Source organism: Symphalangus syndactylus, chromosome 13 (assembly GCF_028878055.3).
Source record: "Symphalangus syndactylus isolate Jambi chromosome 13, NHGRI_mSymSyn1-v2.1_pri, whole genome shotgun sequence".
NCBI classification, from domain to species: Eukaryota; Metazoa; Chordata; class Mammalia; order Primates; family Hylobatidae; genus Symphalangus; species Symphalangus syndactylus.
In genome coordinates this window covers 74,937,857-74,951,348 of record NC_072435.2, presented here as the reverse complement: position 1 = coordinate 74,951,348, position 13,492 = coordinate 74,937,857, and the positions used below count along the sequence as shown (strand labels likewise).

The 13,492-nt window shown below is 39.5% G+C and overlaps 1 protein-coding gene and 1 pseudogene across 4 annotated transcripts in view; both read left to right on the top strand.

The window, feature by feature from the left end:
• Nucleotides 1–5,578, top strand: part of PAWR (pro-apoptotic WT1 regulator) — a 120,816-nt gene extending 115,238 nt beyond the window's left edge. For all 4 annotated transcript variants that reach the window (XM_063615106.1, XM_055237539.2, XM_063615108.1 and 1 more), the window contains exon 7: nt 474–5,578. In XM_063615106.1, the coding sequence (XP_063471176.1) occupies nt 474–560 (87 nt within the window). In that variant the 3' untranslated portion in view covers nt 561–5,578. The remainder of the gene's footprint in view (nt 1–473) is intronic.
• On the top strand, nt 2,461–11,537 carry LOC129460245 (uncharacterized; annotated as a pseudogene).
• Nucleotides 11,538–13,492: the final 1,955 nt, after the last annotated feature.

Sequence of the window (13,492 nt, the reverse complement as noted above, 5' to 3'; positions counted from 1 at the left end):
AGACAAAGTGTTAGGAGTGCATCTAGAACTTGTACCTGCACCTTTTGATGACTAATTTGACACAAGGTTGCAACCTAGGGCTCAATACCACATATGGCTTGCATGGGTAGTTTTTTTTTTTTTTTTTCCTCAATTTTAGGGAAGGGAAGTGGAGTTTGTTTAGCTAAAAAACTAACTTATTTATGATGATTGAAAATTGGAAGATTCACAATTTTAAAATTCTGACTTTTGGCTTCCTTTGAAAAACTGAAAGATCTGTTAAGAGTTGGCCTATAGACTTGTTATAAGAATGAAGATTCAAGTAATGGATGCCCATTTTTGGTGGTGCGTATTACATCTAAAGTTGTTTTCAGAGCTTGCCCTCATTTCAAAATTAATTGGTTGTATGAATTATTTTTGAATGTGTATTAAGTGTTTTCATCTCTCTTCAAATATTTTTAAGTATTTTTAAAGTGTCTTTTTTTTTTCTTAAGGACCTAGATGACATAGAAGATGAAAATGAACAGCTAAAGCAGGAAAATAAAACTCTTTTGAAAGTTGTTGGTCAGCTGACCAGGTAGAAGATTCAAGACTCAATGTGGAAAAAATATTTTAAACTACTGATTGAATGTTATGGTCAATGCTAGCACAATATTCCTATGCTGCAATACATTAAAATAACTAAGCATGTATATTTATTTCTAGCAAACGTATGTTTGTTTTCAAAATACTTTTTCATTATTGGTTTTAAAAAAGCATCATCCTTTTATCGCAAATAAGTAATATCTTTCAGTTATTAAATGATAGATAATGCCTTTTTGGTTTTGTGTGGTATTCAGCTAATACATGGTTTAAAGTCACAGCCGTTTGAATATATTTTATCTTTGGTAGTACATTTTCTCCCTTAGGAATATACATAGTCTTTGTTTACATGAGTTCAAATACTTTTGGGATGTTACCTACACATGCCTTATTACTGATGTGTGCAACCTTTTATGTGTTGATGACTCACTCATAAAGGTTTTTGTCTACTGTCATTCTTTCCACTTATTCTAAGCATTTAGAGTAATAGAGTCATACTTTTGTATAACAGCAACCTTTTAAAAAGAAAGCTCTTATAAAGTCACTGTCATGTTTTAGTTGACTAAATTTAAGAGAATACTTGAATTGTGCTATAGTAAATAAAAATTTACTATTTTGTGTTTGAATATTGAAAAATTGAATCACTTTAACTCCTGAAAAACATACAATTGTAATTTTAGTGTAAAATTTCTTAAGTAGGTACTACCTTTTTTTATCGTTCCAAGGTTTGCTAATGAACACAGGATTTTTAAAAGTTGTTTATTCTTCAGGCCTGGAAAGTGTACAAAGTCAGTGTAGGAGAAAAAATCCATATTTATATATTAGCATGCACACTAAAAACCAAAATATTATTCATACTTAAAACATTCATACAAAACAATATGTAAGCAGAAATAGTACTAAAATACTTTGCCTAATTTCCAAGTTGAAGAATAACACAGTGACACAGTTTTTTCATATGAGAGAATATTCTCCTATTTCAAATTTAAGGGATTTTCTTCCTAACATTGAAATTTTAAAGACAGAATTACTTCTAAAGAATTATACAAATTTTCTCTTCTATTAAATATTATTTAGAATTGTTTTTGTATTACATATTCATGTTAAGAACCCCATCTTCCCTTAAAATACATTAACATTATGACATTTTTGCTTTGTGATTGAATTTCAAATAGCAGTATGATATCCTTCTATCTAGTTAATATATGAAAGTGACTTGAATATAGTCAAATCCATTTTGGGTACTCTACTGACTTTTTCCTTCACTTGCCAAGCCCTTTTATTATTCACTGTTAGAAAAATAGAGAAGGTGAGACAGCTGGGGGAAAATGTGGAGTAAATGATAAGTATCAAATGTTGAATTCTAAAAGTCTCTACATTTACCTAGGTTGGCTTTCTCCCTTCCCCAATTCAGAAGTTTCCAGCTTGGCCAATCATCAGAATCACTTGAGGAACTCAGAAAGAACTCCCTGGCTGTAGCTCCGATGTAGGTTTAGGTTGAGACTCTGGACTCCAGAATTTTTAAAGGTTATCATCTGAGGTTTCCGATCATAGTCTACTTTTGAAGCAGCTGCTGCTGTTTCTTTATTCCATTGAAAACCTTGGAATTGACATAATTTTATCTATCAGCATTTCTCCCCTTTTAGTTTATTTAATAATTAACCTGGTCTCCAGGGCAGTTTTCATATGACCATGTGTATATTTACTGCTCACGAAAAAGTTTAATGTTGGATTACCAAATTCAATATAGTTGCAGAATTACTGCATAAGGGCTTCCCTTCTTGGAGACTCTTACCCAGCATAGGAATAGTGATCTGCCCACATGACAGGGTGGTATGCCAGGCATAGTTAACTGCTTTTGGTTGTGAGGTACTCATCTTCCTTTAGTTACCCTTAGTTATGTGGCACACGTGTCCTTATGGCCTAGTTCCTCATCCACACTTTGGATCTTATGAAAATGCTGTTAGTATCCAACCTTAAAATATATTAGTATATGGGTTTTTATTAAAAGAATTACTTTGAATTTTCTATTTAATTTCATATGTAAATAAAGGAACATTTCATTTCACTTAAAAAGATTATATCAGTTTAGGCTGGGTGTGGTGGCTCATGCCTGTAATCCCAGCACTTTGGGAGGCCAAGGCGGGTGGATTACCAGAGGTCAGGAGTTCGAGACCAGCTTGACCAACATGGAGAAACCCCATCTCTACTAAAAATACAAAATTAGCCAGATGTGGTGGCGCATGCCTGTAATCCTGGCTACTCGGGAGGCTGAGGCAGGAGAATCGCTTGAAAACCCAGGACGCAGAGGTTGCGGTGAGCTGAGATTGCGCCATTATACTCCAGCCTAGGCAACAAGAGTGAAACTCTGTCTCAAAAAAAAAAAAAATTATTAATACTTTTAAAGACTGAGCTGTTTATGAATTTTTTGGGGAACATTTCTAGCAGTGATTTTTTTGACCCTTTTAACATAATGATAGTGTAAAGACAGGAGCCTTACAACTTAGGCAAAGCATTTCACATGCAGTCCTTCTTCCGTCTCCTTAAAATATGTGTTTATTTTATATACAGACTTTTACACTAACCATTGAAAAATAAAGTAGGATCTGCTACCATTTCCCCTGAAAATTTATAAAAAGTGTTGAGATTGGTAGAAGTTAGTTTTTAAGTACATGTGCACTACCCTAAAAGACTTGTCTATTGTCAATAAAGTGTTAGTATTTGTGAAATTATTATTCCTGTTCAGAAATACTATTAAATCTCCTGGGAATTTGTGGCATAATAAAGCACATTCAAAGTTCTAATGTGTTTATGAGCTCATTTTCAAAATAGTAAGTTTGTCATCTTTAAAATGAACATGACTTGCTTCCTTGATTTCTGAAATGAATTAATTGAAGATTGCTATAGTAATCTTTATTTCATCTTTCTAGAGTTGTTGGCAATTTTATTGTACAACAGTCACCATTAGAGAAGGCGGGAAGGGCTTTTGGGTGTGTATTTGTAGGTACTAAGGGATTTACTAAATATAGTAGATTAGCACTGTCACACTTGTTCAAGTAGTTTCAAACGTAGAAAATTAAGTATCAGGTATATGGAGCAATGTAGTCTTTTTTTTTTCTTCAGTTTAAAAAATTTTTAATTGTAGTAGAAGCAATGTATTCTTAAGGTGAAAAACCTACCTCAGTTACATGTGGTTTGTATTTTTTGGATTAATCTGGATTTTATAATTAGAAACAAAAACATAAGATTTTGAATCCACTTAATTTCTTGAAAATAATACAAGTCAGTGTAATAGAGAAGCATTCATATATTCAACACTGTAAGACAAAACAGCAGAGACCTTGGATTTGATAATTGATCTGATATCCTGGACAGTATTTATATGTACAGTGATATCTTTCTTTGGAGTTTTTGTTTTGTGCATATGTGTATAGTTTTATGGTTCTGAGTTGGTGACCAGTAAGTTCCATGTAGTGCTGGCACTTAGTAACTATTCATGATATTGTTAATAACTTGTTATAGGATTCAGGCATATATTTTCAGCATAAGAAGCCAAACACACCAGCTTGTCATTGGCAGGAATATATTAAGTGAGAAAAACATTCAGGAATCAGAACATTAACATGTTAAAAGTTAGTGCTAAACATGGTCATATTGCGTCTGAACCTATCCTAATATGTAACCATAAAGCTTGACTTTTGCATCAGAACTGTGCTTTCATAAATAAAGGATATCCCATGGGATTGTAATTGTAATCCCAATTACAATCTCTAAGATTGTAATTGATATTATCTGAGAAGTAGTGTGATACCTTTCTTTCGTCATTACATTAAGCTGAAAACATAATACTAATAGACAACTAACAGTTCGCTTATCAGGCACATCAACTAAGGCACCTCCCCCCATGCTAAGTTTCTCCTGGATATATGGAAGTTGATTGTTTCCCAGTTTAAAAACTTGAACTAATATTACCTAAGAAAACCTGAGCCCATATTGTTTTTATTTTACTTAGCTAGAATCTCATAGCATGTTAAAGTCATATCCTTATCCCCACTAAAAATAACTATGTCTATATGAGAGGAATATTGTATGTGGGAGCTGTATTAAATACTATTATAGGTGTTACAGAATCTTTAAATAAATGGACACGGACCAACTTTCCATCTAGTAGTGTACGATCTATATAGTGCATGTCATTAGCACAAAATGCAGTCTTAGTTAACATTAGCCTGTCTAATCTGAATAGTTTACTCAAAAGTACTTCTTTGTGTTAAGTATTCAGCCATTGTTTTTAGATCTAGTTAATAGGTTCTATTTAATTTGCTGCAACATTTACTGAATGGTGGAGTGAAAAAACTGATGCATGTTGGGAAATATCTTACTATTTTTAAAGATAATGTTAATTAGGAAAAGAACACTTTTAAGGAATTTATAGCAGTGATGAAATGAATTAAGTTATATCAGATACACCAAACTGTTGATGGTATTTAAATGTGACTTCAAGTTAGTATTTCTGTATATATTATTGATTACTGGTTTGTTTTTAGATATGTAAGTCTGTTCTAATCTAGAGTTCACATATCGACAGTTTACTCTGGTAATAATAGAATGTTAGTGATGATCACTTGGTAGATGTTGATTAAGAGCCTGTGTTTTGTTTCCTCCTCTGGATACCAAATAGGTGTATGCTACTTTTTTGGTGAACTTATTTCTTTGAAGATTTGGCTATGCTGTTCAGGATTTTTGTTCTTATGTTTTTCTTCTAAATTTAAGTAGCATCCTGCTGCTACCATATTAAAGCTAAAATTTAACTTTTGTTGAAGAATCAGCTAATTCAGGTAATCCAAATATTTGTGGAAAAACATCTGGATAATTTATTGAACACATTAGTATTGTGTAGACAGCTTTGATCATTCCCATTGCATAGGTTTTTATTGTGGAATAGTCAATATAGATTCACTTTTAATTTGCATGTATAAAGGAATACTCAATAAAAATTTTTTCATTTATTTTTCAACAGTGGTTATTTTTTTTCTTCCTATACTATCAGTAAAATCCTGACTATGAGTTTTACTTTTGAAGCTAAAGGATAATGCTGGTAATTTAATTAACTTATATACCTCTTACAGAAACCATATGCAGCACTTTTAAAATCTTTATTTGGTGTATTAGGTGGACAGTGATTTAAGACTCAAAGCCATCATGTTAAGGTCTAAATACATTAGTGGTGGGGTTATATATATTATAATAATATATATATATATATAGAGAGAGAGAGAGAGAGAGGCTGCCTCAGCCTCTCAAGTAGCTGGGATTACAGATGCCCGCCACCACACCCGGCTAATTTATATATATATATATAATATATATATATATGTTTTCTATATATATAATATATACTATATATAATATATATCTACTATATATCTATTATATAATAGATATATATTATATATAAGATATATAATAGATATATATTATATATAAGATATATAATAGATATAATATATATGTTATAGATAGAATATCTATAATATATATAGATATTATATATATGTAAATTAGTCGGGTGTGGTGGCGGGCATCTGTAATCCCAGCTACTTGAGAGGCTGAGGCAGGAGAATTGCTTGAACCTGGGAGGCAGAGGTTGCAGTGAGCCCAAATCGAGCTGTTGCACTCCAGCCTGGGCAACAGAGTGAAACGCCATCTCTAAATAAATAAATAAATAAATCAAGACTTGTTTTGTGGCCTAACATATGGTCTGTCCTGGAGAACGTCTCATATATATGAAAAGAATGTATATTTTGCAGTTTGGGGAATGTTTTGTAAATGTCAGGTACATTTGATCTAATGTCCAACTCAAATCCATGTTTCTTTGTTAAATTTCTGCCTAGGTCATCTCTCTAATGCTGGGACTTAAGTCTCAAAGTCCCCCACAATTGTGTTCCAGTCTTTTTCTCTGTTTAGGTCTAGTAATATTTGCTTTATGAATCTGGGTGCTCCTTGTGTTAGATGCATATATATTTAAAATTGTTATAAACTCTTGCTAGACTTATCCTTTTATCCTTACACAAAGACCTTTGTCTTTTTTTACTGTTTTTGACTTAAAGTCTGTTTTATCTGATACAAGTATAGTTATTCTTGCTTGTTTTTGAATTCTGTTTATGTAGAATGTCTTTTTCCATGCTTTCAAACTGTTTCTTTAGTGTTAATGTGTCCGGAATTGGTGGGTTCTTGGTCTCACTGACTTCAAGAATGAAGCCGTGGACCCTCACAGTGAGTGTCACAGTTCTTACAGGCGGCATGTCCGGAGTTTGTTCCTTCTGATGTTCGGATGTGTTCGGAATTTCATCCTTCTGGTGGGTTCGTGGTCTCAGTGGCTCAGGACAAGCTGCAGACCTTCACGGTGAGTGTTACAGCTCTTAAGGCGGCACGCCTGGAGTTATTTGTTCCTCCTGATGGGTTTGTGGTCTTACTGGCTTCAGGACTGAAGCTGCAGACCTTTGCAGTGAGTGTTACAGCTCATAAAGGCAGTGTGGACCCAAAGAGTGAGCAGCAGCAAGATTTATTGCAAACAGTGAAAGAACAAAGCTTCCACAGTGTGGAACGGGACCCAAGTGGGTTGCCACTGGTGGCTTGGGGCAGCCTGCTTTTATTCTTTTATCTGGCCCCACCCACATCCTGCTGATTCGTCCATTTTACAGAGAGCCGATTGGTCTGTTTTACAGAGAGCTTATTGGTCCATTTTGACAGGGTGCTGATTGGTGTGTTTACAATGCCTGAGCTAGACAAAAAGGTTCTCCACATTCCCACTAGATTAGCTAGATACAGAGTGTCGATTGGTGTATTTACAAACCCTTAGCTAGACATAAAGATTCTTCAAGTCCCCACTAGACTCAGGAGCCTAGCTGGCTTCACCCAGTGGATCTCGCACTGGGGCCGCAGGTGGAGCTGCCTGCCAGTCCCGTGCTGTGCATCCTCACTCCTCAGCCCTTGGGCGGTTGATGGGACCGGGCGCTGTGGAGCAGGGGACAGCGCTCATTAGGGGACTCAGGCCACACAGGAGCCCATGGTGGGTGGCGGCGGGGGAGACTCAGGCATGGCTGGCTGCAGGTCCCAAGCCCTGCCCCACGGGGAGGCAGCTTAAGGCCCCCGGTGAGAAATCGAGCACAGCAGTTGCTGGCCCAGGTGCTAAGCCTGTCAGTGCCCCAGGCCGGCAAGGCAGGCCGGCCACTCTGAGTGCCGGGCCCGCGGAGCCCACACCCACCTGGAACTCGCACTGGCCTGCAAGCACCATGCACAGCACCGGTTCCCGCCTGCACCTCTCCCTCCACACTTCCCCGCAAGCTGAGGGAGCTGGCTCCAGCCTTGGCCAGCCCAGAAAGGGGCTCCCACAGTGCAGCGGTGGGCTGAAGGGCTCCTCAAGTGCAGCCAGAGTGGGCACCAAGGCTGAGGAGGTGCCGAGAGTGAGCGAGGGCTGCCAGCACACTGTCACCTCTCACTAACACGAGTTTCTTATAAGCAGCATAAAGTTGGATCATGCTTTTGCATTCATTCAGCTACTCTGTATCTTTTAAATGGAGAATTTAATCCATTTACCTTCGGGGTTATTATGTTCCTGTCATAATTGTTTATTGTTTTCTGGTGATTTTATATATTATTTTTCCTTTTTCTCATTGTTTGTCATTGTAGTTTGGTAGATTTTTCAAATGGGGCCATTTGAGTCCTTTCTCTTTTTCTCTTGTGTGACTGCTTTACCAGTGAGTTTTGTACTTGTATGTGTGTGTGTGTGTGTATGTGTGTGTGTGCGTATGTATGTATTTTTTATTTATTTATTTATTTTTTGAGATGGAGTCTCACTCTGTCACCCAGGCTGGAGTGCAGTGGCATGATCTCGGCTCACTGCAACCTCCGCCCTCTGAGTTGAAGTGATTCTTCTGCCTCAGCCTCCCAAAGTGCTGGGATTACAGGTGCCTGCCACTGTGCCCAGCTAATTTTTTGTATTTTTAGTAGAGATGGTGTTTCACCGTCTTGGCCAGGCTGGTCTTGAACTCCTGACCTTGTGATCCACCCATCTTGGCCTCCCAAAGTGCTGGGATTACAGGCATGAGCCACTGCGCCTGGCCTGTACTTTTGTATATTTTCACAATGGTAAGTGGCATCCGTTCATTTCTAAGTTTGGGATTCCTTTGAGCATTTCTTGTAGTCTAGTGGTAATACATAAATTATCTCAGCATTTGCTTGTCCAGAAAATACTTCATTTCTCCTTCACTTGCGAAGGATAATTTTGCTACACATAGTATCCTTGGCAGACAGTTTTGTCTTTTCAGCACTTTGAATATATTGTCTCATTCTCTTCTTATGTATAAGGTTTCTGCAGAGGAATCTGCTGTAAGTTTGATGGGGTTTTCTTTAGAGGTGACTGGATGCTTTTCTTATGCTGTTTTTAGGATTTTTCTTTATCTTTGACTTTAGACAATCTGAGTACAATGTGACATGGAAGAAGACTTTTTTGCATTGTATCTACCTGGGTATTCCTGAGCCTTTTGTATCTGAATATCTAAATCTCTTCCTTGACTTAAGCAGTTTTCATCTATTATCTTGAGATTTGATTTCTTTCTTTCTTTTCTTTCTTTTTTTTTTTTTTTTTTTGAGATGCAGTCCACTCTGTTGCCCAGGCTGCAGTGCAGTGGCACAATCTCGGCTTACTGCAACCTCCGCTTCCCAGGTTCAAGCTATTCTTCTGCCTCAGCCTCTTGAGTAGCTGGGGACTACAGGCACGTGCCATCACACCTGGGTAATTTTTGTATTTTTTGGTGGACATGGGGTTTTACCATGTTGCCTAGGCTGGTCTTGAACTCCTGACCTCAAGTGATCCCCCCACCTCGGCCTCCCAGAGTGCTGGGATTACAGGTGTAAGCCATCCCTCCCAACCTGAATTTGATTTTTTTCTTTTTTTGAGACGGCATTTTACTCTTGTTGCCCAGGTGATCTTGGCTCACTGCAGCCTCCACCTCTTGGGTTCAAGTGATTCTCCTGCCTCAGCCTCCCGAGTAGCTGGGATTACAGGCATGCACCACAATGCCCGGCTAATTTTGTATTTTTAGTAGAGACAGGATTTCTCTATGTTGGTCAGGCTGGTCTCAAACTCCCAACCTCAGGTGATCTGACCACCTCAGCATCCCAAAGTGCTGGGATTACAGGTGTGAGCCACTGCAGCTGGCCCTAAATTTGATTTCTTTATGTGGTCCCAAGTGTCACCTAGACTTTGCTCATACTTTTTATTATTTTTTCTTTTTTTTCCCCCAACTGGATTATTTTAAAAGATTTGTCTTCAAGTTCTGAGATCCTTTCTTCTGCTTGACCTAGTTTATTGTTGAAGCTTTCTAATATGTCTTATATTTTCTTCAGTAAATTCTTCAGTTCCAGAATTTCTTATGGTTCTTTTTAAAAATTTATATCTCTTTGATAACTTTCTCATTTATATCTTGAATTGTTTTTTTTGGTATTATTTTTCAGAATTTTCTTGTTTCTCACTGAGCTTTAAAATCAATATTTTGAATCTTTTATCTGGGATTTTGAACTTTTTTTTCCTATTTCTGGAGTCAGAAAGAAAATTTTTTTGATTAAGCGGTATTGCTGGCTGGGCATGGTGGCTCACACCGGTAATCCCAGCACTTTGGGAGGCCAAGGCGGGCGGATCATGAGGTCAGGAGATTGAGACCATCCTGGCTAACATGTTGAAACCCCGTCTCTACTAAAAATACAAAAATTAGCTGGGCATGGTGGTGTGCGCCTGTAGTCCCAGTTACATGGGAGGCTGAGGCAGGAAAATCAGTTGAACCCAGGAGGCGGAGCTTGCAGTGAGCCAAGATCACACCACCGCACTCCAGCCTGGGTGACAGAGTGAAACTCCATCTCAAAAAAACAAGAAGGCTGGGCACGTTGGCTCACGCCTGTAATCCCAGCACTTTGGGAGTCCAAGGTGGGTGGATCACGAGATCAGGAGATTGAGACCATCCTGGCTAACATGGTGAAACCGCATCTCTACTAAAAATACAAAAAATTAGCTGGGCGTGGTGGCAGGCGCCTGTAGTCCCAGCTACTCAGGAGCTGAGGCAGGAGAGGTGGAGCTTGCACTGAGCCGAGATCATGCCACCACACTCCAACCTGGGCAGCAGAGCAAGACTCCATCTCAAAAAAAAAAAGAGATATTGCTGGAGAGTTAGTTATGGTATTCCTTTGTAAGTGTCATATTCGTTTTTTCATGTTTCTTGTCACCTTACATTGATATCTGTACATCTGCTGTAACAATTGCTTTTTCCTATTTTTGAATTTCCTTTTTTTTTTATTTTTTTGAGACAGAGACTCACTCTGTTGCCCAAGCAGGAGTGCAGTGGCACGATCTTGGTTCCCTGCAACCTCTGCCTCCCAGGTTCATGTGATTCTCCTGCCTCAGCCTCCCAGGTAGCTGAGATTACAGGTGTGCACCACCACACCTGGCTAATTTTTGTATTTTTAGTAGAGACAGGGTTTCACCATGTTGGCCAGGCTGGTCTTGAACTCCTGACCTCAGGTGATCTGTTTGTCTTGGCCTCCCAAAGTGGTGGGATTCCAAGGGTGAGCCACTGCACCTGGCCTGGATTTACTTTTATAGGAGAGAACTTTTCCCTTAAGATATATCTGTGGTGTTGGTTGTGTAGGGTAGTTTGGCTTTGATTTTTGGTGTATGCAGTAGTGTACTCTCTGTGTTATTTCTTCAGCTATAAACAGCATTAGTAGTATCTGTGATTTCCTCTGTGGGTTAGTGTACTGTTATTAGTGAAGGCTGTGGTGAAGCTGTGTACTGGGGACTGGGATGTCAAGTAAGCCAGTTTTCAGGCCCTAGTGGTAGCAGCAGTAGGCTGACTATGGCTATCTTTGTGTCCCAGGGTGGCATACCCTGTCACTTGTGTTGGCAGTTACCAGTGGGCTGATTCTTGGTTTACCAGATGGCTTGTTTGTATTCCAGTAGTGGCAGCAGTGGACTAGGCAGGTGGACAGATTTTCAGGCCCCTGAGCATTCAGCATTGTGTGGACAATGGCAGTAGCAGTGACAGAACAATTTTCTGCGTCTTGAGCAGGGTACTCTCTCTCTCGGGGGTGTAGAGGTGAATCAGGCTAGGTGGGCTTTTGCTGAAGTCCCCCAATGGTGAGAGTCAGCACAAGCCTTGGTAGACTGGAACCAGGTGATCTCAGGTCCCAGGCAGAATGCTTACATGATGAGTTGTAGCAGCTTCACTGAGACCCTGCCACTGGAGAGGGCGAAGCTGGCCCCAGTGGCCACAACCTGGGTTGGCAGGTAGAGACTGTGCCCCCAACTCATGGCCCAGTCCTAGAAGGGCACAGGACTGGCAGCTGCAGCTCATATTTCACTGGCTGCTTAGCCCTGCCAACAGGAGTGCTCCCAAGTTTGTGCCCCAGTTCCAGCAATGACAGTCTGAGTTTCCCTATTTCATCAGTACCAGTGCTGCTTGGATCCAGCACAGATTGCAGTCTGGCAAAGGCCATATTTGAAAATGATGCCTTGCTGTAGCCACTTAGGGCTCAGAAGGTATGTGAGACAGCAGTTCTGTCCTATGGTCTCTTGGCAGCTCCCTATGTTAGTTTCAAGGATGGGGAGGATCAAGGGGTTCTACTGTGGTCGGGAATGCATAATTCCATGGTGGAGATGTGTACTCCTAAAAGTCTCTCACCTCTCCCCACACTGGGAAGTCGCCCATGGCTCCCAGCCAAACACACTGCCTTTCTTCCTTCTGGTTTTGTGCTTTTGTTATCTCATGACACTTTTCTGTTTAACTCTAGTATTCTCTTTTGGATAGTTTGAAGTGTGATTGTTTATTCCTTCTTTTTTTTTTTTTTTTTTTTTTGAGACGGAGTCTCGCTCTGTTGTCCAGGCTGGAGTGCAGTGGTGTGATCTTGGCTCATCACAACCTCCACCTCCTGGGTTCAAGCAGTTCTGCCTCAGCCTCCCGAGTAGCTGGGACTACAGGTGCGCACCACTATGCCCGGCTAATTTTTGTATTTTTAGTAGAGATGGGGTTTCACAATGTTGGTTAGGCTGGTCTCAAAACTCCTGACCTCGTGATCTGCCCTGATCAGCCTCCCAAAGTGATGAGATTACAGGCATGAGCCACCACGCCCTGCCTGTTTTGGTTCTTGTAACTGGAGGAGGCAAGCATGAAATGCTTCTAGTCAGCCATCTTGAAGCCCGCCCCCATACGTGAATTTTATTTTTGCCCAGAAGTCATGTCCTTAATTGCCAGTGCTATTAAGTACTTGGTGGGCAGTGAGAATCCCACTTTTTCTCATACATTCTGATCCTCTAAAGCATTTGTAATTATTTACACTCAGTTTCTGTCTTAATTTTGTAATGGATTTCCAAATATCTGAGTTCCTATAGCTCATAAAATTCCCAAAGTCACCCACAATTAAATCTATTTGTTCTTCCTGTGTTTTTCTTTCGGAGATCTGCAATTGAGGTGAAAGTACAGTGTACTTGACAAGCTCTTTGTATCTAGTTACTTGAGAAAGACTCCCACTATGATTGAAATAATCATCCTTTTACTGTTTTGGTGGGAGGAGGGGGGAATTGAATGGTCAAGACACTTTATTCTTTTTTTTTTTTTTTTGCGATGGAGTCTCGCTCTGTCATCTAGGCTGGAGTGCAGTGGCACAGTCTCGGCTTTCTTGCAACCATCGCCTCCCAGGTTCAAGTGATTCTCCTGCCTCAGCCTGCAGAGTAGCTGGGATTACAGGCGTGTGCCACCATGTCCGGCTAATTTTTTGTATTTTTTAGTAGAGATGGGGTTTCACCATGTTGGCCAGGCTGGTCACGAACTCCTGACCTCAGGTGGTCCACCTGCTTCAGCCTCCCAGGGTGCTGGGATTA